General features: G+C 42.4%; 1 protein-coding gene across 2 annotated transcripts; it reads right to left on the reverse strand.

Moving 5' to 3' along the window:
• Window positions 1-1,488: 1,488 nt before the first annotated feature.
• On the reverse strand, window positions 1,489-24,344 carry LOC143927170 (uncharacterized). 2 transcript variants are annotated; one of them, XM_077451120.1, is made up of 2 exons: window positions 22,461-24,344; window positions 1,489-6,403 (listed from the first exon to the last, which is right to left on the reverse strand). In XM_077451120.1, exon 2 carries the CDS (start codon window positions 6,384-6,386, stop codon window positions 4,524-4,526), a length of 1,863 nt encoding a protein of 620 aa, XP_077307246.1. In that variant the 5' UTR covers window positions 6,387-6,403; window positions 22,461-24,344; the 3' UTR covers window positions 1,489-4,523. The 2 variants fall into 2 exon arrangements, with proteins under 2 accessions (XP_077307246.1, XP_077307247.1); XM_077451121.1 differs by lacking the exon at window positions 22,461-24,344 and adding an exon at window positions 12,524-12,685.

Consider the following 24,344-nt stretch of genomic DNA (forward strand, 5'->3'; position numbering starts at 1 on the left):
TGCCAATTTTTTTCGGCATTGGGGTTCCCCTTTAAGTCCATACCAGGCGGCGGGGCCAGCGGCGTCTCCTTCGCGGGCCCCGCCTACCTGGAGACCCGCTCGAAATGAGCGGACTTTTCTCCGGGTGGGAAAAGTCCGCTCATTTCAAAAGTACGGCGGACTGGCACACACACGGCCGGATTGTCCGCCGAAAGGCGAGTCCGCCGGGAAGATTGGAGTGTAATACGGCATTCTAAGTCCGCCGTACTTTCGGGTCACAAAAGTATGCCGGAGGCTACACACGGGGGGATTGTCCGGCGGACTTGAGTTTGCCGGACTTTTCCACCCGCTTGTTTGATCGTGTACGCGGCATAATGCCCTGTACACACGAGCGGACTTTTCAACATCCAAAGTCCGAAGGACTGAGTCCGTCAGACTATCCGATCGTGTGTGGGCTGCAACAGACTTTTGATTCGCCAAAGTCTGACGGACTTTAGAAATGAAGCATGCTTCAAATTTTCCCGAAGGAACTCCGCCGGACCCGGTCCCCTTCGAAAACTCCGCTCGTGTGTATGCTACTCCGACGGACTAAAACCGACGCTAGGGCAGCTATTGGCTACTGGCTATGAACTTCCTTATTCGAGTCGGGTCGTACGTCATCACGTTCGAATCCGTCGGAGTTTAGTGTGATCGTGTGTGGCCAAGTCCGTTCGGCCGAAAAGTCTGTCAGAACTCCGTCGGAACTCCGGCGGAACTCCTTTGGAAGTCTGTCGGACATAAGTCCTCTCGTGTGTACGGGGCATAAGAACTCCCTGAACTCCTATGTCTTCAGTGTGAAGTGCACAGCGGAGAAGAGACAATATCAAGTTCAAAATGAGTGGATCAGATAAGAAGGCCATTGTGGATCGATGTAATGAGGTCCTGTCATGGTTGGACAAGAAGCAGCTGGCTGAGAAAGAGGAGTATGACCACCAGCAGAAGGCGTTGGAGAGGGTATGTAACTCTACAATCTCCAGACTGTGCCAAGGGGCAGCAGGAGGTGGGATGATGCCAGGAGCCACCTGCAGTTTTCAGGCCAGACAGGGCTGCAACCCGGACCTACCATTGAAGAGGTGGATTAAAGACTGCCACAGTTTTTACACAAGGACTTGAATTTAAACTTTGGGACTGGGCACCAAGAACATCTTACATAGTTACATAGTAGGTGTGGTTGAAAAAAAGACACAAGTCCCTCAAGTCCAACCCATGTAAAATCTTATACCAAGAACTGCACAAATTTTAAAATATGGGGACCCGTACGTTATTTTTAGGACTTTTGGAGCACTACGAAAAGTGCATAGTAAAAATCAATCATTTGCATTGAACTAAATGTAACGAGGGAGTTCTAATAGTCTAATGTCTGAGCCTGACCTGCTTACATGGAAATTATATTTCAGACATTTTATGTATTATCCGCGTAATTAATTACAAAGACTTCACGTTATATAAATGTATCGTTTTGAGAAATGCTTGTTATTGGACATAATAATCTTTTTTTTATTTCAATAAAGATAACAAAGTAAAAACAAAACAAAAAAAAACAATATGATTTGATTTAATAAGGGAATGTAATGCCGCGTACACATGCTCAGACTTTTCGACAGCAAAGGTCTGACGGAACGAATCCCCCAGACAATTCGATCGTGTGTGGGGCTCCATCGGACCTTTGCTGTCCAAAAATCTGACAGACTTTAGAAATAGAACATGTTTCAAATTTTTAGGCTTGAACTCCGCTGGACCCGGTTCCTATTGAGAAATCCGTTTGCGTGTCTAGTCCGACGGACAAAAAAAAAATTACACGAGGGCAGCTATTGGCTATGAACTTCCTTATTCTAGTCCCGTCGTATGTTATCACAATCGAATCCATCGGACTTTGGTGTGATTGTGTGTGTCCAAGTCCGTTCATTCGGAAAGTCTGCCGGAACTCCGCTGAAAGTCGATCGGGAAGACCGTCGGACCTAATCTACCGGAAAGTCCGGTGATGTGTACGCGGCATTAGAGAAGACAAATCTAAAGCTTCGTAACAGCAGATTCCAGACAATGGGGTTGATTTAGTCAAACTGGAGTGCAAAATCTGGTGCAGCTCTGTAGGGTATCCAATCAGCTTCTACCTTCGGATTGTCCAATTAAGCTTTGACAAAAAAAAAACGAATAGCCGATTGGTTTCTTTGCACAGCTGCAACATATTTTGCACTCTTCAGCTTTAGTAAATCAACCCCACTGGGTATTTATTTTGTATCAAAGTGCATATAGCGCCAACAATATTATTTTTTACTTATGGGCAGAATGTAAAAAGATTCAAGCCCTGTCAGATTTGCATTGTTGTCAATGTTCCCTCTGATGAGTCATTTGACGGGAGTCACTTTGGGCGGGGTGGCTTCTGGAACCCAGCTTATTTTGGAGAGCTCTGGAAACTCCTTGTTCAGCTCCCCCAGTCCCTCCTATGTGTAAGTTACCCTGTGTCTATTAGAGGCACAGGGTGACTGAGATCCCCAGTCGGGTCTGTCCTAACCCGACTCACCATACAACCAAACCAGACTCAGTATTTCCTTTTACCCCTGTTATTCTGGATTCTATTTGTGTGGTTTGTGCTGAAAAAATGAAGGGGTTCTTTCACTTGGCACAGTAATATAGTATCTACTAAAATTGATGGGTTCCTGTTCTTTACTGTGAATGCTTAACTGCATTATGGTGTCAATTGTATCCACTGCAAATGGGCCAGGAGGTACATTGTCCTACTCTGGTTGATCATATCTGCCACAGGTCACAGCCTAGGTCAGCTATGAATTAGCCTTAGGTCTCTTTTGTTTCTTGCTGTGACTGTTGATGGCCTAGCATTGCTTGCCATTGCATTCATGGTTTACTCCATCCTGTGCATTGTTTGTGGATAGAAATTACTCTGGATGCAGTTGCAAACCCATAGCCTCTGCAGAAACTGATGGGTTTCTGTTCTTTACAGTGAATGCTTGACTGCTTTATGGTGTCCATATTATCCACTGCAAATGGGCGCATCGTTCTACTCTGGTTTGATCATATCTCTCACAGACCACAGCATAGGTCGGCTATGACTTGGTCTCTGTTTCTTGCCCTGTAACTGTTGATGGTCTAGCATTGCTTACCATTGCCATTCATGGTTTACTCCATCCTGTGCATTGTTTGCAACTGGACTTAGAGAAGCTTAGATCCACAAACCCATACCCTCTGCATGTTCTCTCCAGGGCATGACATTTAAATTTTCTGTGTTTACAGTCTTCCTGTGATTATTGCACTTTTTTTTTTTTTTATCAATAAATGTCTTATTTTCTAGTCCAAATGTCGTTTGGTGTGTCTGCCTTAAATTTTTGTTTATTTTCATTCGTTTGAGACTTGGCTCCCCCACTTTTACCCCTAGCACCTGCAAACAAAATTGTCTGGAGCCGCCCCTGTTCCAGCGGGGTCCCAGGAATGAAGAGGATCTGAAATCTCATGGCTAGACAATCCTTCATTGTACTGGAGTCGCTTCTCATGAGATTTGGGATGCTTAGCATTCCCTGGATCTCGCCAGCAGTATCATGAGGCCACCTATTTTCTTACTTTTTTCTTTCATAGGTATTCTTGTTACAATTTTATCCAGCGAATACACATAGGGGAGGGAAATTTGATTAAATTAGTGGACCTTGCCTTATAGAACAAAGTCTCTTTCGGTTCCTCGTCACTGTCACATGGCTTTGTTGATGCACAGTCAAGTGACCACCAGTAAGCACATGGTTATCTTTAGGGTTCACATTAGGGCTAGCACTAGAATTTCCTTTTTGTTTTGTTTTTTTGGCCCTCCAGGATAGATGGAATGAGCTTGGGAGAAACCCTTGGGAAAACGTTTAAAACCCATTTTCCTCTTTGATACCAATGCTTTTCATCAAACTGGAATTTTAAATATCCCACTCTTATGCTCCGTACACACGGTCGGAAATCCTAACGGGAAAAGTCCGATCGGATTATGTTGTAGGACAATCCAATCATGTGTGGGCTCTAGCGGGCTTTTTCCGTCGGAAAAAAAAAATTGAGAGCAGGACCTAAAATTTTCCGACAACAAAATCCGATCTGACTTTTTCCGATCGTGTGCATAGAATTCCGACGCACAAAGTGCCGCGCACGCTCAGAATAAATTTGGGGGTGAAAGCTATTGGCTACTGGCCTCTATGTAGTCCCATCGTATGTGGTTTACGTCACCTCGTTCAAACGATCGGATTTTCCGACAACTTTGTGCGACCGTGTGTATGCAAGACTAGTTTCGGGCCAAAATCCGACGGATTTTGTGGTCGGAATGTCCAGGCCATTAGACACCAGATACGCTTGGCATACAGAAAACCTAATTCACTAACTAAATATATTATTTTTATGGTCAAAGATCCAGCTTTAAAAGTGTCCCCACACCAGGACATAATGGTGAGAAGTTTACCATCCTGCCTCTTTCCATTGCCAGTTGTGCAAATAGTGAACCAATCATATTCCCTAACTTTGCCAAGTCACTGTATAAGTTGCTTCACATGTGCCGATCCACCACCAGATATCCTTATATAACCCTCCCAAACACATACTATGGCATGGAGGGGCTCAGCGAAGGTGGCAGTGAAGGTGTGGAGGTGTCGGATTGGGTCACGCAGCTCATAAAACGAAAGCTGCCCGGCTTCGTAATCCAGATATATCCTGATTCTGTCACTGGAAATATAGTAGGGTAACTGGGTTATATTACCGGCGTGTCTCGCCGAATACTGAGTACCATCCATGTCCAAGCACCATGACTTGTCATTATTTCCAACCGCCGACACAGGCTTTCCCACCCTGTCTAAGCTGGGGTAACACATGCCGAGTCTCCAGCTGTAGGCTGGCCCAACATCCACTTCCCAGTAGTGTCGCCCCGAGTTGAAGCTCTGGCTGCTCATCACTTGTGGATAGTCCTGGAATCGCTTTGATGTTTCTGGACGATTCTGGTTGTCATAAGTCCAACAGGCTCTTTTCCCCTCATCTGACACCGCTACAAGATTACTGGCTGAGTTCACATCTAGCAATATGTCTGCATCCACCAACATCTCCGGTGTCTGCTCTGAGGCCTCCTCTAAAATTGCTTTCCCAGATATCCTTACGCAACCCAATGATACCCATATTGCAGCATGGAGGGGCTCAGTGAAGGTGGCGGTGAAGGTATGCAAATGGCGGATTGGCTCACTCAAGGCATAAAAAGAGAGCTGACCGGCTTCATAATCTAGAAATATCCTGAAACGGTTACTAGAGATCTTCATGGGCAACTGCGTCTCATGGCTGTCATGTATTGCCGAATAGCCATTCTCCAACCGGACCAAACACCATGACTTACAGTTGTTTCCAATCACCGACTGCCATTCTGACCTGTCTATACTGGGATAGCACATTCCAACTCTCCAACTGTCTGATGCTCCGACATCTACTTCCCAGCAGTGTTGCCCCGAGAAGAACCTCTGGCAGCTTAGTACCTGAGGGCGATGGAACCTCTTTAGATTATTTAGGCGATTTTGCAGATGATACGACCAAGAGACGGTTTTCTTATCGTGTGATATCAATAGCTTGTTATAAGCTGTGTCCACATCTAGTAATAAGTCTGTATTTCCAGTCACGTCCAATGTTTGCGGCACTTCCTCCATATTTGATCCTCTAGATATGCTCACCCAACCCTCCCATACGCATAATGCAGCTTTGAGGGGCTCGGTGAAGGAGGCCGTGAAGGTGTGCAAGTGGTTTGTTGGGTCACTCAACTCATAAAATGAGATCTTCCCGGCCTCGTAATCCAGATAAATCCTCACTCTATTATTGGAGATCTTGCCTGGTAATCTTCGCTCTTCCTTGTCGTGCATCACTGAATACCGGTTACCGGACCTGACCAAACACCAGGATTTGGGGTTATTTCCGATCACCGACTGCCATTGCGTCCGGTCTATGCTGGGGTAACACATCCCGATGATCCAGCTACGGGATTCCCCACTAACAACTTCCCATATGTGTCGCCCAGAGGAGAAACTCTGACTACTTAGCACTTGAGGCCACCGGAATCTTTCTGGTGTCTCTGGCCGATTTTGGTGTATTACGGACCTGGATGCTACTTTCTGGTCGTCTGATATATCTAGAAGGTTGCTTGCAGTATTGGCGTCCAGTTGTAGATCTGTAATCTCTAACGGCCCCTCCTCCATATCACATAAGTCTTCTATGTCTGATTCCTCCGAGACATTTGTAGGATCCGTCAAGTTACATAATTCCCCAACGTTGGGCGTCTTCCTGGGCAACTCGCGGATCAGATCACCGACTGAGAGCGGACCCTCCTCCCGCCTGGGGAACCTGCACAGGACTCCCTCCTCCATGGCTCACTTTGAGATTCCTGTAAAAAAAAAAAGATTGTTACTGAATAAATCAAAACAAAATGTAAGATGCCGAACAGAAAATCCACATATGCAAGCAACACTTATGAGGGCTTCAAAAACTCAGCAATCCAAGTACAAACATATCCTAGGACAGGCAAAAAATTTTAAAAAAATATAGATATTTCGCACTCTAAAAAAAAAAAAAAAAAATTAGCAATACGTCGCAAAATACACCTTTGAAGGAAAACTATTTTTTTATATACTTATCCCTTTCACCAGGAATCCGATCCTCAAAGTCCACGTTCCTACCAGATCCACCCTGTAGGACCCAAAAATTACGAGGGTTGGGCCAAACCATATAACATTCCAGGGGGTGCCTACAAGGGTCATTTTTTTGTTTTGTTTTGTTTATATGGCTTCAACCATTTTTCTAAAACCCATTACTATATTATCTTAAAAAAATTGTTATCTAGATTGGGCTTTTTTTTTTGTCTTTTACTTAAAGCGGGAGTCCGCCGTTTTTTTTTTTTTTTTTTTTAAAGCCAGCAGCTACAAATACTGCAGCTGCTGACTTTTAAAATAATGACACTTACCCGACCAGCGCGCCCGCGATGTCGTCACCCCGAAGCCGATCTCTCGATCGTCTCTCGGGTGCTGCCGCCGCCATCTTGGGTATGGGAATCAGGAAGTGGAGCCTTTCGGCTTCAATTCCCGGTTCCCTACTGCGCATGCGCGAGTCGCGCTGCGCAATAAGGATGGTCCCCGCTGTCTCTGGGATCCGTGTGTTTCCCAGCAGGCAGCGGGGGACCTTCGGAAAGGGGCGTAGATTCTGCGGAAAGGGGCGTAGCTTCTGCAGAATCTACGCCGGAAGTGGGTGCAGATGCCTGTATTGTACAGGTACCTGCACCCCCCTCCCCCCTGAAAGGTGCCAATTGTGGCGCCGGAGGGGGGGAGGGTTCCAATGAGCAGAAGGTCCACTTTAGGGTGGACCTCCGCTTTAATATCCATTTAATACAGCATGCCCATCTAATGCCTTGTAGATACGGTCGGACATTCCGACAACAAAATCCCTCAGATTGTTTTCCAACGAATGTTGGCCCAAACTTGTCTTGTGTACGCACGGTCGACACAAAGTTGTCGGAAAATCCGATCATTCAGAACGCGGTGACGTACAACACGTGCGACGGGACTCTAAAGAGGCCAGTAGCCAATAGCTTTCGTCTCTTAGTTTATTCTGAGCATGCGTGGCACTCTGTGCCGTCGGAATTGTCTACACACGATCGGCACTTAACCGCTTAAGGACCACCTCCTGCACATTTACGTTGGCATAATGGCACGACTGGGCACATCAACGTACAGGTACGTTGCTCTTTAAGTGCCCGACCGCTTGCGACCCGGTCCTGAGTTCCGTGACTGTGGCCGCGGGACCAGCAGACCCAATCGCCACTGGTGTTCCGCGATCGGGTCACAGAGCTGAATAACAAGGAGAGGTATGTGTAAACAAACCTCTCCTCGTGCTTCCTACTGAGCCTGTCACCGATCGTCTGTTTCCTGTTATAGGGAAAGACGATCAGTGACGTCGCATGCCAAGCCACGCCCCCCAACAGTAAAATTAAAAAACACATAACGTCACACTTAACCCCTCCCCGCCCCCTAGTGGTTAACTCCTTCACTGCCAGTGTCATTTACACAGGAATCACTGCGTTTAAATAGCACTGATTGCTGTATAAATGACAATGGTCCCAAAAATGTGTCAAAAATGTCCGATGTGTCCGCCACAATGTCGCAGTCACAATAAAAATCGCAGATCGCCGCCATTACTAGTAAAAAAAAATATTAATAAAAATGCTATAAAACTATCCCCTATTTTGTAAACGCTATAACTTTTGCGCAAACCAATCAATAATCGCTAATTGTGATTTTTTTTTTTTTTTTTACCAAAAATATGTAGAAGAATACGTATCGGCCTAAACTGACGAAAAAAAAATGTTTTTTTATATATTTTTTGGGGGATGTTTATTATAGCAAAAAGTAAAAAATGATGCGTTTTTTTTTCAAAATTGTCGCTCTATTTTTGTTTATAGCGCAAAAAATAAAAACCGCAGAGGTGATCAAATACCACCAAAAGAAAACTCTATTTGTGGGGGAAAAAAAAGGACGTCAATTTTGTTTGGGAGCCACGTCGCACGAAACTGCGCAATTGTCAGTTAAAGCGACGCAGTGCCGAATCGCAAAAAAGGGGCTTGGTCCTTCGCCTGCAAATGGGTCCGGGGCTTAAGTGGTTAAACGATCGCATTTTTTTGTCGGAAAAATTTTAGATCCTGCTCTCGAACTTTGTGCGTCAGAAAATCCGACGGAAAAAAGTCAGATGGAGCCCACACACACCCGATCGGATTTTCCGACAACACGAACCAATCGCACATTTTCAGTCGGGAAAAAACCCGACCGCGTGTACGGGGCTTAAGACTTGCTTACAGGGTGACAACGCTGCTGTGTGATTTCACTGCAGAACCAACAACTTTGTGACCAATGTGGAAGAATTATTATTTTTTTTTCTAGCAGAGACCCTAGAGAATAAAATGGCGGTCATTGCAATATTTTATGTCACACTGTATTTGCGCAGTGGTCTTTAAAACCGCATTTTATTTAGAAAAAATACACTTTATTAAAGCTTAAAAAAATAATTTAAGTTAGCCCAACTTTTTTGTATAACGTGAAAGATGACGTAACGCCGAGTATATAGATACCTAACATGTCACGCTTTAAATTGCGCACGCTTGTGGAATGGCGACAAACTACAGTACTTAAAAAAAATCTCCATAGGCAATGTTTTAAACATTTTTACAGGTTACCTGTTTAGAGTTGGAAAGAAGATCTAGCGCTAGAATTATTGCTCTCCTTCTAACGATCGCGGTGATACCTCACATGTGTGACTTGAACACCATTTACATAGGCGTTCGTTTCTGCACGTGAGCTCGGGGGGGATGGGGTGCTTTAATTTTTTTTCTTTTTTTTTTATTATTTATTTTACTGTTTATTTTTATTTTATTTTTTTATTTTTTTATATTTTTTGTCTCTTTCATTTTTATTTTTTTTAATCACTTTTATTTCTATTACATGTAAACATCCCTTGTAATAGAAATAAGCAACATGACAGGACCTCCTAAATGTGAGATACCCCAGACCTCTCATGTACCCTAAAAAGCAAAAAAAATTAAAAATGTAAAAATTGTTTTTGTTGACTTTAATAAAAAAAAAAAATCCTGTCTGTCTTCTCGAGACAACAAAAGGAAAAAGCCGCGCACGTACATAAATACTATAAATACTATAAATAAATTAAATATAAACACCTATGAGTGATTAATTAATTGATTGCAATATATATTGATATATTAGTGATAATAATAAAAAAAATGTGTGATAATAATGATGTAAAAATAAAAAATAATAAATAAATAAATTTTTTGTTTACTTTAATTAAAAAAAAATCCTGTCTGTCTACTCGAGATAACAAAAGGAAAAAGCAACGCACATACATTAATACTATAAATAAATTAAATATAAATGCCCATGAGTGATTCATTAATTGATTGCAATAATAGTGAGAAAAGTTGATCTACCCCTCTAATAAATTAAACATAAGATAATTTATAAAAGAAATAGCAAGTGTTAATAATGAAATTCGAAAAATCCCAGTGAAGTGATAAAAAAAGTCCAATAAATCAAAAATAGTCCAGTAATAAATACCTAAATTGATAAAAAGTAACAATTCCTTTGAATTCATGAAAAAAATTGAAAATATTAAGTTAATAGCTACAATAAAAATAAAAATAAAATGTAAAAAAATATATATTAGTGATAATAATAAAAAAAATGTGTGGTAATAATGAGTGTAATAATGATGTAAAAATAAACAATAATAAATAAAACATTTTTTTTTGTTGACTTTAATAAAAAAAAATAAAAAACCTGTCTGTCTTCTCAAGATAACAAAAGGAAAAAGCAGCGCACATACATAAATACTATAAATAAATTAAATATAAACACCTATGAGTGATTTATTAATTGATTGCAATAATAGTGAGAAAAGTTCATCTACCCCTCCAATAAATCAAACATAACATAATTTATAAAAAGAATTATAAATAACAAGTGTCAATAATGAAATTTGAAAAATCCCAGTGAAGTGATTAAAAAAGTCCAATAAATCAAAAATAAATAAATAATAATAATAAATAACCAATAAATCAAAAATAGTCCAGTGAGAACTTAATAAATACCTAAATTGATAAAAAGTAAAAATTCCTAAGAATTCATGAAAAAAATTGAAAATATTAAGTTAATAGCTACAATAAAAATAAAATGTAAAAAAATATATATTAGTGATAATAATAAAAAAAATGTGTGGTAATAATGATGTAAAAATAAACAATAATAAATAAAACATTTTTTTTGTTGACTTTAATAAAAAAAGAAAAAACCTGTCTGTCTTCTCAAGATAACAAAAAGGAAAAAGCAGCGCACATACATAAATACTATAAATAAATTAAATATAAACGCCTATGAGTGATTTATTAATTGATTGCAATAATAGTGAGAAAAGTTGATCTACCCCTCTAATAAATCAAACATAACATAATTTATAAAAAGAATTATAAATAACAAGTGTCAATAATGAAATTTGAAAAATCCCAGTGAAGTGATTAAAAAAGTCCAATAAATCAAAAATAAATAAATAATAATAATAAATAACCAATAAATCAAAAATAGTCCAGTGAGAACTTAATAAATACCTAAATTGATAAAAAGTAAAAATTCCTAAGAATTCATGAAAAAAATTGAAAATATTAAGTTAATAGCTACAATAAAAATAAAAATAAAATGTAAAAAAATATATATTAGTGATAATAAAAAAAAAAATGTGTGGTAATAATGAGTGTAATAATGATGTAAAAATAAACAATAATAAATAAAACATTTTTTTTTTGTTGACTTTAATAAAAAAAGAAAAAACCTGTCTGTCTTCTCAAGATAATAATAATAATAATAAATAACCAATAAATCAAAAATAGTCCAGTGAGAACTTAATAAATACCTAAATTGATAAAAAGTAAAAATTCCTAAGAATTCATGAAAAAAAATGAAAATATTAAGTTAATAGTAACAATAAAAATAAAATTTAAAAAAATATATATTAGTGATAATAATAAAAAAAATAGTGGTAATAATGAGTGTAATAATGATGTAAAAATAAATAAATAAAAAAAGTGGTCAATCTTCTGTGCAACCTAAAAAACACCAAGGATCGTGACCACCACCACACAAAATAGGCGCTAACCAAAAGGCAAGCGATTTCATGCCCATAGTCAATCTCCGCAGCACCTCCTCAGACCATGATCACAGTAGGCTCCCTTATTGAATAAAACAGGCCGGGGACCGTCAACAGCAGCAACGTGAAGCAGAAAGGCAGTACTCGGGATCCCAGGGAAATGGAAAGAAGACTCACCATAGCATAATTCCGTATACCAAATCTAATATAAGAATCACAAACACGGTATAAAGAGTAAACCGCGCTATTCAAACAAAAAATTAGATAATAACTACCCTATAAGCGGCAACCCTAATCGTAATACTCCGATAGCAAACTAAATAAGTGAACAGGGTGGGCTGCGCTAAAAACAAAAAATCTATGTCTAAAGTCTAATCAAAAAAAAATCAATAATCATAAAAAGCAATTTTTAGTGAAAAATTTTTTTTTTACAAATGATGAAATTGTATAAGTGAATAATGCCTTATCATCATACCAATAAAGATTATTATAAGTGAAAAATTGAATTATAAAACAAAACCAATAATGAAATTAGCAGAAATGATATACCCCTAATGTGTAAATCATATACAATAAAAGGAAAAATGAACCCACACACCAATCAGATAATTCAAGTGAGTAAACTGGAAAAAACAAAAAATGTTTTAAAAAACAACAAAAAATTGTATATATTGAGACAAAAAATTGTCCAAAAAGTAATATAGTGTTGCTTCCTCCAAGGTGATATTAAGGTGTAGGAAACCCACAAAGTCCTGGGTGTAAAAACATTCCAAACAATCCTCCACCAGTGAATAGGGGGGCCGCTTACCAGAGTTTTAGATCCCAGTGTTAGTGAGATCAGCAGAGCCACAGCACAGAAGTTCTGGATGAACCGTCGCAGGCACCACACTGCTCTTGTATCCAATACGAAGCCTCCAGTCAGGAAACGAGGGTATCGTGGATCATATGGAAAAATTCAAAAAGGCACTCGCATAGCGTAAAACCACTTAGTTTTAATAAAAGTAAAATAAAAAATATTGCACTCACATGTACATACCGTGTTTCCCCGATAGTAAGACACCCCCGATTGTAAGACATATCGGGAGTTTCAGAGGGGTCGGCTAATATAAGCCGTACCCCGAAAGTAAGACATATGTCTTACTTTCGGGGAAACACGGGGGTATTGCCGCCTCCAGTGGCGTACTAAGAGTGGGGCGGGGGGTGCGGGCCGCACCGGGTGCCCCACCCTGGGGGGGGGTGCCAGGCCAGCTCCCTCCCCCTCCGACTGAAGAGACAGGCCTGTTCTGATCAGTCTCGGGCAGCGGCTGTCACTCACAGCCGAGCAGAGTGAAGCCGTCTCCCCCTCCTCTTGTATGGCTACACAGTGCTGTCCATGAAGGAGAAGGAGGGGGAGGCGGCTTCACTGAAGCCGCCTCCCCCTCCTCCTCCATACACAGCACTGTGTAGCCATACAAGAGGAGGGGGAGGTGGCTTCACTCTGCTCGGCTGTGAGTGACAGCCGCTGCCCGAGACTGATCAGAACGGTGCGACGCAACCACAGAGAAGGGGATTATTGCGTCAGGTCCCGGATCACTGCCGACAGGTGTCACTGGCTCTGTGTCCTCCCGGTACAGGTCAGTGCTGGTCATACAGAGAGAGACCAAGGAGGGGGAGGGGGGTGTGAAGAGATTCTCTGCAGCTCTTATTATGTAACCGCAAGATGCAGCTGAGGAGGACTACAAGTCCCAACATACCGGGCTGTGTGGGCTTACAGTTCTCCTCTGCTGAGCATAGCAGCTTTTGTATGCTTGGACTTGTAGTCCTCCATAGTGCAGCCTTGCATGCTGGGACTTGTAGGCCTCCTCTGTAGTACAGTGCAGCCTTGCATGCTGGGACTTGTAGTCCTCTGTAATGCAGTGCAGCCTTGCTTGCTGGGACTTGTAGTCCTCTTCTGTAGCGCAGTGCAGCTCTGCATGCTGGGATTTTTTTCCAATATAAGACATACCCCGAAAGTAAGACATAGTGGGGCTTTTGGGGATAAAAAGAAAGTAAGACACTGTCTTACTTTCGGGGAAACACGGTAGAAGAAAAAGATCGTATGTAAAAAAACGAGCCGGCCGGACTCGTATGCCGCCCGCACTTCCTAGTTGGGCGTAGAACGCGGAGACGTCAGAACGCCTACCTCCCTACGCGCGTTTCGTCACGAACGGACGTGTTCACGGGATGCGGGACGGCGTTCTGACGCACCGCCTAAATACAAAATAGTAAACAAACAGCCTCGGTCTGGGCTCCATGTTGTCTCTCAATCCACCATATTAGATGAGGGAAAAAGGGCTAAGTTGCCCATATTATCACCTAATCCGCCATTTTACATAATGGAAAAAACATGAAGTTGCCCTACTGTTACATAAAGCATGACCTTTATCCATAACCGTCGAAATTGCTCTGAGAATCATGGATTAAGGACACAAAAATATTATAAAAGATCAATGAATACAAAAATTCAACTAAAATTATTCACTTATACAATTTCATCATTTGTAAAAAATTTTCACTAAAAATTGCTTTTTATGATTATTGAATTTTTTTTTGTTTAGACTTTAGACATAGATTTTTTGTTTTTAGCGCAGCCCACCCTGTTCACAAATCTAATATAAGTAGAGAAATACACTTGCATTGAAAGCAGTAAAAACGGCCATAAAAATGCGCAATCGCCCGTCCAACCTACGCTGTATCGCGCTGCCAACCCGACGTACGTTTCGTCATAAAAATACTTATTCGTGGGGACGAATAAGCTTGGAAATGACTGGGAAGAGGAGGGAGGGGTGCACTACTCCCACCGCCTATAAAAGTGATCCTGCAGTGAATCTGCTGCTGGAAACACTTTTATTATCTGAAAGACAATCGCCTAACTGAAAAAAAAAAGATACTGGGGGAGTTATGGTGGCTAACTGCGGCCATAACCCTGGTAATTAATGTCAAAGTGATGATGTACATCGCTGAATGTTGAAAATTGGCCTGGGCAGGAAGGGGGTTTAAATGCCCGGTAAACAAGTGGTTACGAAAAAACCCACACTTCTCTTTTAAATGCACCTTTACTGTATATTACCTATTCAGTATAGTCATTTTAGACAGGAAAGTAGCAGATTGGCCTTTAATAATATCTGCATCACTCCCTGTCACATCCAGACAGGAAAGTAACAGATTGACCTTTAACCACTTGACCACCGGGCACTTAAACACCCTTAATAACCAGACCAATTTTCAGCTTTCGGTGCTCTCTCATTTTTAATGACAATTACTCAGTCATGCAACACTGGACCCACATGAAATTTTTGTCCTTTTTTTCACACAAATGGAGCTTTCTTTTGGTGGTATGTAATCACCGCTGGGTTTTTTTTTTTTTTTTTTTTTTTTGTGCTATAAAAGAAAAAAGACCGAAAATTCTGTAAAAAAAAAGAATTTTTCTTCGTTTCTGTTATAAAATTTAGCAGATTAGTAATTTTTCTTCATAAATTTTGGCCAAAATTTATACCACTACATATCTTTGATAAAATAAGTACAAATTGGTGGATATTATTTGGTCTTTGTGAAAGTTATAGAGTCCACAAGCTATGGTGCCAATATCTGAAAATTGATCACACCTGAAGTACTGACTATCTAATTTCTTGAGACCCTAACATACCAGAAAAGTACAAATACCTCCCCCAAATTACCCCTTTTTGGAAAGAAGACATTCCAAGGTATTTAATAAGAGGCATGATGAGTTTTTTGAGGTTGTCATTTTTTCCCACAATTCTTTGCAAAATCAAGATTTTTTTTTTCTTTTTTTTTTTCACAAAATTGTCATATTTTCATGTTTATTTCTCACACACAGCATATGCATACCACAACTTACACCCCAAAACACATTCTGCTAGTACTCCCGAGTATGGCGATACCACATGTGTGAGACTTTTACACAGTGTGGCCACATACAGAGGCCCAACATGCAGGGAGCGCCATCAGGCGTTCTGGAGCACCCAGGCCAATTCTGACATTTCTCTCCTACATGTAAAAATCATCATTTATTTGCTAGAAAATTACATAGAATCCCAAAACATTATATATGTTTTTTTTAGCAAAGACCCTGGAGAATACAATGGTGGTCCTTGCAACTTTTTATCACACACGGTATTTGCGCAGCAATTTTTTTAGCGCATTTTAAAAAAACAAAATAGTTTTGTGCTTAAAAATAAAAAAACAGTAACGCTATCCCAATGTTTTTGTATAATGTGAAAAATGAAGATATGCTGAGTAAATAGATACCTAACATGTCACCCTTCAAAATAGCACACGCTCGTGCAATGGCGCCAAAACGTCGCTACTTAAAAATCCCCATAGGCGACACTTTAATTTTTTTTTACTGGTTACATGTTTTGAGTTAGAGGGGGTCTAGGGCCAGAATTATTGCTCTCGCTCTAACGTTCGCAGCGGTACCTCACATGTGTGGTTTGAACACCGTTTTCATATGTGGGCGGGACTTGCGTATGCGTTCGCTTCTGCATGCGAGCTCATGGGGACAGGGGCGCTTTAAATTATTTTAATTTTTTTTATTGTTCATTTTACTTTTTTTATTTTAGTTTGACATTTTTTTCCCCTAAAATACATTTTTTGATCACTTTTATTCCTATTACAAGGAATGTAAACATCCCTTGTAATAGGAATATGGCATGACAGGTCCTCTTTACAGTGAGATATGAGGTCAATAAGACCCCACATCTCACCTCTAGGCTGGGAAGCCTGAAATAAAAAAAATAAAAAAACTATTCTGGCTTTGATCGTATTGGCGAGACGTTAGAAGCACTGGAGGGCGGTGGGAGGGGGGGGGGGACGTCCCCTCTCCCCTCCTGTAAGAACGATCAAGCAGTGGAACAGCCGCAATGATCATTCTTCTGGTGTAGGGAATCGCCGGCTGAAAAAGCTGATATCTGAATGATGCCTGTAGCTACATCTATTCAGATATCCCCGCACAAAGTCAAGGACATCATATGACGGCCGGCAGGCGGGAAGTGGTTAAAATGCATTTTTTTTTTTTAACACAAAGTTGTCCATTTATACACTATTTCTAACACATAGCATGTACATACCAAAAATTACACCCCAAAATAGATTCTCCTACTCCTCCTGAGTAAGGCGATATGACATGCGTGAGATTTCCACAGCCTGGCCACATACAGAGGCTGAGTACAGCCAAGCATGGCCGAGTATCACCGAGTATTGCAGGGTATCACTGAGTATGGCTGGGTATTGCAGGGTATCACAGAGTATGACTGAGCATGGTCGAGTATGGCTGGGTATTGCAGGGTATCAGAGTATGGCTGAGCATGGCAGAGTATGGTTGGGTATTGCAGGGTATCACAGAGTATGGCTAAGCATGGCTGGGTATTGCAGAGTATCACCGGGTATGGCTGGGTATTGCAGGGTATCGCCGACTCTGGCTGGATATTGCAGGGTATCACCAAGTATGGCTGGGTATTGCAGAGTATTGGCAGGGCATTGCAGAGTATTGGCAGGGCATTGCTGGGTATTGCAGAGTATTGGCAGTGCATTGCTGGGTATTGCAGAGTGTTGCAGAGTATTGGCAGGGCATTGCTGGGTATTGCAGAGTATTGGCAGGGCATTGCAGAATATTGGCAGGGCATGGCAGGGCATTGCAGAATATTGGCAGTGCATTGCTGGGTATTGCAGAGTATTGGCAGGGCATTGCTGGGTATTGCAGAGTGGCAAATTTTGCTCATTCGCGATTCGCCAAACCGGCATACTTCTGGCACTGTTCGCGGCGGCCATATTTGCTTACATTGTGAAGAACTTTGACCCATGACACATCCATCATGGGGTACAGGACAGCCAATTGAGACATTTCAGCACATGGACAATTGGACATTCCCCCTACCTTATAAATAGACCTGATCTGGCGGCCATTTTACATTCTGTCTTTTGTCAGTGTAGGGCAGTGTTTCTCAAATCCAGTCCTCAGGCCCCCCCAACAGGTCATGTTTTCAGGTTTTCCATTATTTTTCACAGGTGATTTGATCAGTTTCACTGCCTTAGCAATTACCACAGCCATTTCATCTGAGGAAAATCCTGAAAACATGACCTGTTGGGGGGGCCTGAGGACTGGATTTGAGAAACACTGGTGTAGGGAGAGGATGCTGTGTGGAGCAGGGACAGACTGTAGTGACATAAATCGCTAGCTATTAGGTCCACAAAAGTCCTTTTAAGGACTGGTATAGGTGTACAGTATATAGGGTTCTGATGCACTGCTGCTGACTGCTGTGCTGGTGATTGCTGAGTGCACTGCTGACCGATTCTGCAGCTGTCTTTTGTCAGTGTAGGGACAGGACGCTGTGTGGAGCAGGGACAGTCAGTTTAATCACTAGCTATTACTATTAGGTCCACAAAGGTCCTCTTAAGGACTGGTATAGGTGTACAGTATATAGGGTTGTACACGTATAATATACTTTCTTTCAAATATCCAAAGTATATTATGGTGCACTGCTGTGATGCTGACCGATTCTGCAGCTGTCGTTCCTCAGTGTAGGGAGGGACAGTTTGGTTTTTGGAGCCGGGACAGTCTGCAATTCACTAGCTACTAGCTAGCTACTGTTAGGTCCACAAAGGTCCTTGTAAGGACTGGTATAGGTGTACTATTTGGTGTGCAGTATATAGGTGTGTAATACACGTATAATATACTTGCACATATAGAAAGCATAGTATAGTGCATTTCCACTGTGCAGCATTGTGACTGCTGAGCGGTTCTGCAGCGATACCACAAAGAGTGACAAACGCAATAAAAAAAAAAAGTATTATAACTGGTGTGATAGACCAGTGGCCCCCAAAAACAACAGATTGAAGTGGGGTGTTATATACCTTCTTCCACATACATACTGCACTTCTCTAGAGACTTTTGTCACAGGGTCATTTAAAAAATGACAGGCAGAGAAAGAGGCAGGCCCTTCCGCAGGGGTGGTGGGGGTAGGGCAGGAGCAACAGACTTGAGCCAAAGTGGGAAATTGCAGAAGGTGCGTGCGATTACGTCAAAGGACGCACCAGACTTGGTTGAGTGGCTCACTCAGCCTTACTCTTCTGCACCCTCCTCATCCTCTCGATCTGCACCCTCTTCTTCACTCTCTGCTATGTGCACCCCCAAAGACCACCACCACCACCACCATATACCTTCCGCTTGAGTCACAGGAATTATTTTCCGATCCATATCAAGACATTTCTGATGCGCAGCCACTCTTGGCATTGGATCAGGAAGAGGAGGTAGCAACAACCGCCACTCAGCAGTCTGACGACAGTACCCAGATCAGCCCAAGGAGGAGGTTGGTCCCCGCTGTTGCTGCCTACTACGAGATCTCTACTTATAGCGGTGGGGAAGGTGACGTTGATGATGACGTGTCTAGTGATGTCACGTGGGTGCCCACAAGGGAGGAAGAGGAGGGGAGCTCAGAGGGAGATATGGAACTTTGGCTCACTTCCTTGTACAAAAAAAGCACACCGTACTATATGCCCGTACCCTCCTGTTTGAAGAGGTTGAGCGGTGTCATATTTTTAGGTCCCCCAGCGAGTTGCTGGTATCAGTGCTGCTGTCAGTGCTCTCTATCTCGGTGCTGGTGTCAGTGCTCTCTCTCTATCTCGGTGCTGGTGTCAGTGCTCTCTATCTCGGTGCTGGTGTGTGTCAGTGCTCTCTATCACGGTGCTGGTGTGTGTAATGCCGCGTACACACGAGCGGACTGTATGGCATACTTAGCTCGTCATACAATCCGACGGACAGTCTGTCATACTTTCCACTGAACGGACTTGACCACACACGGATGCAAAAACAGTCCGTCGAAAGCTTGCGCCATGACGTGTACAGCACGTACGACGGGACTAGAAATAGGAAGTCCAAGACACAGCAAAGCACCCTTCCGCCGTGTAAATCCTTTCTGGGCATGCGCCATTCTTAGTCCGTCGAACTAGCATACTGACGACCGTACTGTCCGCTGAAACCAAAGTACGACGGACAGAATTTCGAAAAAAACAAAATACTTAGTACGCCGGACTGCACGCTGAAAAAGTCAGCTGAAGCCCACACACGAGCGGATTGTCCGCTGAAATGTGTTTCGACGGACTAAGTACGCCATACAGTCCGCTCGTGTGTACGCGGCATCAGTGCTCTCTATCTCGGTGCTGGTCATATGACGGCCTCCCAGAGTTAAGCAGCCGCCCTGTAGCCGTCATTCAGCTATGGGCCAGTTGTTAAATGGTTAATAATATCTGCATCACTCCCTGTCACACCCAGACAGGAAAATAACAGATTTTGCTCTAGGGTAGATTTTTTAATTTTGTATTAATGAAAAAAAAGAAAAGAAAAGAAAACAGTGCAAGAAATATCTACAAGATAATACAAGAGAAAATATAAAAAAAGATCTATCTGTACAAATTCCTGAACATCTATGATACTGAACGTAAGTAAACAAAAAGTAGAATTTCAGGTCTCAAGCTAACTAGTCTTAAAAATGCTCCCTCTCCATACCTAACACAATGCTGACAAACCTGTATTAAAAAAAAGAAAAAGAAAAAAATCTATCTATACTTAGCTATCCTTAGCCTTCTTTGGTCTAGTTATGTGATCTCCTGTGTCAGCCAGCGGCAGTTGCAGCAATCCTGGGAATACCTGTGAACTGTGACGTCACCCATAGACTCCCATGTCCCAGCCATTGTCGGCGCTCCTTCTCCCATGCAGCTGCCGCTGTGGGCACACGGGAGTTGGCTCACATGGCTGGACTGGAGTGGGTTAAAAATAGGCAAGTATATACGTCTTTTTTACACAGGTTAGTCAACACAGGTATTAAGAGGGAGAGGGAACATTTTAAGGTTAGTTAGGTTGAGGCTGGAATTTCACTTTAAATAACGTGAATTTAAAAAGAAAAACTTACATATAAACAAATTCACAGGTAACTCAAAAATGATGGGGCTTTTGAAGTGTCACCAATGGACTATTTTGGGTACTGTAGTTTGCCACTGTCCTCTTTTATATTTTGCAAAACAACAGATATCTATTTGTTTATTATGTATTATTTACAAAAAGGTATCAATTTTTTTAATCAATTTTTTTTATCTATTATTTAATAGGTATCTATTTATTATCTATTATTTATTAAAATGTATCTATTTATTTGTCACAACCTCATCTTTTATATTTTACAAAAAAAAATGTTATATTGTTTTTGTGTGCACTAAAATTAACTTTAGGGCCGGTTCACACAGCGGGCGATGCGAGGCGACAAGACTCGCCTCGCCTCGCTCCCGCAAGTCGCCCCCGTTCTGTACAATGGAACCGTTCTGAGAGGAGCGACTCGAGTCGCTCCGACTCAGAAAAAAGGTTCCTGTACTACTTCTGGGCGACTTCGGGGGCGACTTGCATTGACTTCTATACAGAAGTCCTCTGCAAGTCGCCGCTGAGGTCGCCGCAGGTCGCGGCGAGGCAAGTCGGAGACGCCTCGCCACGCCTGCAGTGTGAACCGGCCCTTAGTCTACTTTTCTTACTGAGAATATGGGGTTGATAAACAATTTTTGCTAATATCACGTGACATAAATAATTGCAACTACCACTGTTTTATTCTCCAGGGTCTCTGCTTTCAGAAATATGTAATATTTCGGGGTGTTACCTACTCTTCAGGCCTAACATCCGCATTTAAACATGTGTGTAAAAACTGAAAATAATTGTGTTTATGAAGCCAAACAGACTAATGTCGCGTACACGCAGCCGGAATTTCCGATGGAAACAGCTTTTCATCGGATTTTCCGACCATGCGTATGTATGCCCATCGGTCTTTTTCCGTCAGCATTTCCAACGCACTTTAGATTGAGAGCCTGTTCTTAATTTTTCTGACCGTGTGTATGCAATTCCGACACGCAAAATTCCGACGCATGCTCAGGAAACAATTCGACTTCCCTTTTATAGTGCCGTCGAACGCGTTGTATGTCGTGGTGTTATTGACCGTCGGTGTGTAAGGCCAGACAGTTCAAGCGAAATTTCCCGTCGGAATTCCGAAGGGAAAACCATCAGAGCTTTTTCCGGCGAGAATTCCGATCGTGTGTACGCGGCATTAGAAGTGGATTTGGGCCGACAGATTTATTAATATTAACTTTAAGGCTGCTTTCACACTGGGGCGGGAGCAGCGTCGGCGGTAAAGCGCCGATATTTTTAGCGGCGCTTTACCGTCGTTTTAGCGGCGGTGTGCGGCCGCTAGCGGGGTGGTTTTAACCCCCGCTAGCGGCTGAAAAGGGGTTAAACCCACCCGCAAAGCGCCGCTGCAGTGGGGTTTTGCCGGCGGTATTGCCGCGGTGTCCCATTGATTTCAATGGGTAGGAGCGGTATAGGAGCGGTGAATACACCGCTCCTTCACCGCTGCAAAGATGCGGCTAGCAGGACTTTTTTCACCGTCCTGCCAGCGCATCGCTCCAGTGTGAAAGCCCTCCGGTTTTCACACTAAAGTTAAAGGGGCCGTTTTTTTTCAGGCGTTACACAGGTGCTATTTTTAGCGCTGTAACGCCTGAATACCGCCCCAGTGTGAAAGCAGCCTAAGAGAGTATTAAAACCAAATAAATTAAACCATTATAATTTTAGATGACGTTTAGTTGAGTATTTTAATTTAGAAATTGCTGACGTTTTCTATGGCATCTAGAAATGACCCATTTCTGGGTCAGGTAAGAATTTTGCACAATATACTTGCCTTTAACAAACAGGACCACCATCAGCTTCGTTGTCATGAAGGCATTAGAACTGGTTAAGGAATATCTCAAGGTCTATTTGGCAGCACCATATCCAGCAGATGTTGACCTCTTATATCAGTTTCTGGTTTCTTTGGATTTTATAGTTACATTTAACAGCTTCCTGTTTTAAGATTTTGCAGGTTTTATTTAGGGCATCCTTGTGGTGCTTCCGCTGGGCAGTGATACCCTAGGATCTCCTGCTAGATCTTCAGTTCTCCAAAGGCCTTTTGGGTTTTGTCAGGGCAGTGATACCCCAGGATGACCTTCTGGAGGTTCTGTTGTCCAGGGATCTCCTTTAGAGCTTTTTCAGGGATTCCCTCTGGTGCTTAATCGGGGCAGTGATACTCTAGGATCTCCTGCTGGATCTTCAGTTCTCCAAAGGCCTTTGGGGTTTTGTCAGGGAAGTGATACCCCAGGATGATCTTCTGGAGGTTCTGTTCTCCAGGGATCCCCTTTAGTGCTTCCTCAGGGTGGTTATACTCCAGGAATTCCTTCTGAATCTTCTCTTCTCCAGGGGTCTCTGGTGTTCCAATCACGGCAAATGGTACACCAGGATCTCCTTATATATTCTATGTTCTCCAGGGATCCCCTTTGGTGCTTACTTGACGTAGTTACACCTCAGGGTCTATTTCTGGATCTTCTGTTCTTCAAGGATCCCTTCTTTGGTTTCCTTGGGGTTGTGAAACCCCAGGACCACCTTTTTAGATCTTTTGTTCTTCAGGGATTCCCTCTGGTGCTTAATCGGGGCAGTGATACTCTAGGATCTCCTGCTGGATCTTCAGTTCTCCAAAGGCCTTTGGGGTTTTGTCAGGGCAGTGATACCCCAGGATGATCTTCTGGAGGTTCTGTTCTCCAGGGATTCCCTTTAGTGCTTCCTCAGGGTGGTTATACTCCAGGAATTCCTTCCGGATCTTCTGTTCTCCAGGGGCCTCTGGTGTTCCAATCACGGCAAATGGTACACCAGGATCTCCTTATATATTCTACGTTCTCCAAAGATCCCCTCTGGTGCTTACTTGACGTAGTTACAACTCAGGGTCTATTTCTGGATCTTCAGTTCTTCAAGGATCCCTTCTTTGGTTTCCTTGGGGTTGTGAAACCCCAGGACCACCTTTTAGATCTTTTGTTCTTCAGGGATTCCTTCTGGTGCTTAATCAGGACGGTGATACCCTATGATCTGCTTCTAGATCTTCTGTCCTCTTGAGATTCCCTCTGATGTTTCCTCAGGGCAGTGATACCACAGGATCTGCTACTGGATCTTCTGTTCTCTGGGGACCCTTCTGGTCCTTCCTCAAAGCAGTGATACTCCAGGATCTCCTTCTGAATCTTCTGTTTTCTGGTGTCCTCTGCTTCCACCCCAGGGCAACGATACCTTAGGATCACATTCTGTATCTTTAATTCTCCAGGGACGCCATTTAGTGCTTCCTCAGAGCACTGATACCTCAGGATCTCCTTCTGGATTTTCTGTTCTCCGGGTATCCATATGTTGCCTCCTCAGGGCAGTGATATCTGAGGATCTTCTTCTAAATGTTCTGTTCTCCACAGATGTGGTTAATCATATGATATTTGGGGGCTCACTGTGGACTCTCAAGTGATCAAAGCAGAGAAGTTTCAGTAAAGAGGAGCTAACCCCATGTAACGTAGTCAGCGTCAAAGATAACGTTCTCCTTCGGAACCAGGAAATCCTTTGCGAAATTTCTTCAAGTAAAATATTTCCGTAGTGCAAATCTCCTGCTAAACTGTGGTAGGTCCACCACTGGGGTTTACAGATCCATAGAAATGTTCCGGCAGATTCTGAAGTCTAGCTCTCCGAGAGGAGCTCCCTGGCTGAGGAAATAGGAAGCGAA

This window comes from Lithobates pipiens, unplaced genomic scaffold (assembly GCF_037356315.1).
Source record: "Lithobates pipiens isolate NorthernLeopardFrog02 unplaced genomic scaffold, aLitPip1_a1.2 Scaffold_23, whole genome shotgun sequence".
Classification (NCBI taxonomy): Eukaryota; Metazoa; Chordata; class Amphibia; order Anura; family Ranidae; genus Lithobates; species Lithobates pipiens.

Excerpts from the sequence above, each read along its gene's own strand:
- LOC143927170 (XM_077451120.1), bottom strand. The coding sequence starts at position 6,386 with ATGGAGGAGGGAGTCCTGTGCAGGTTCCCCAGGCGGGAGGAGGGTCCG.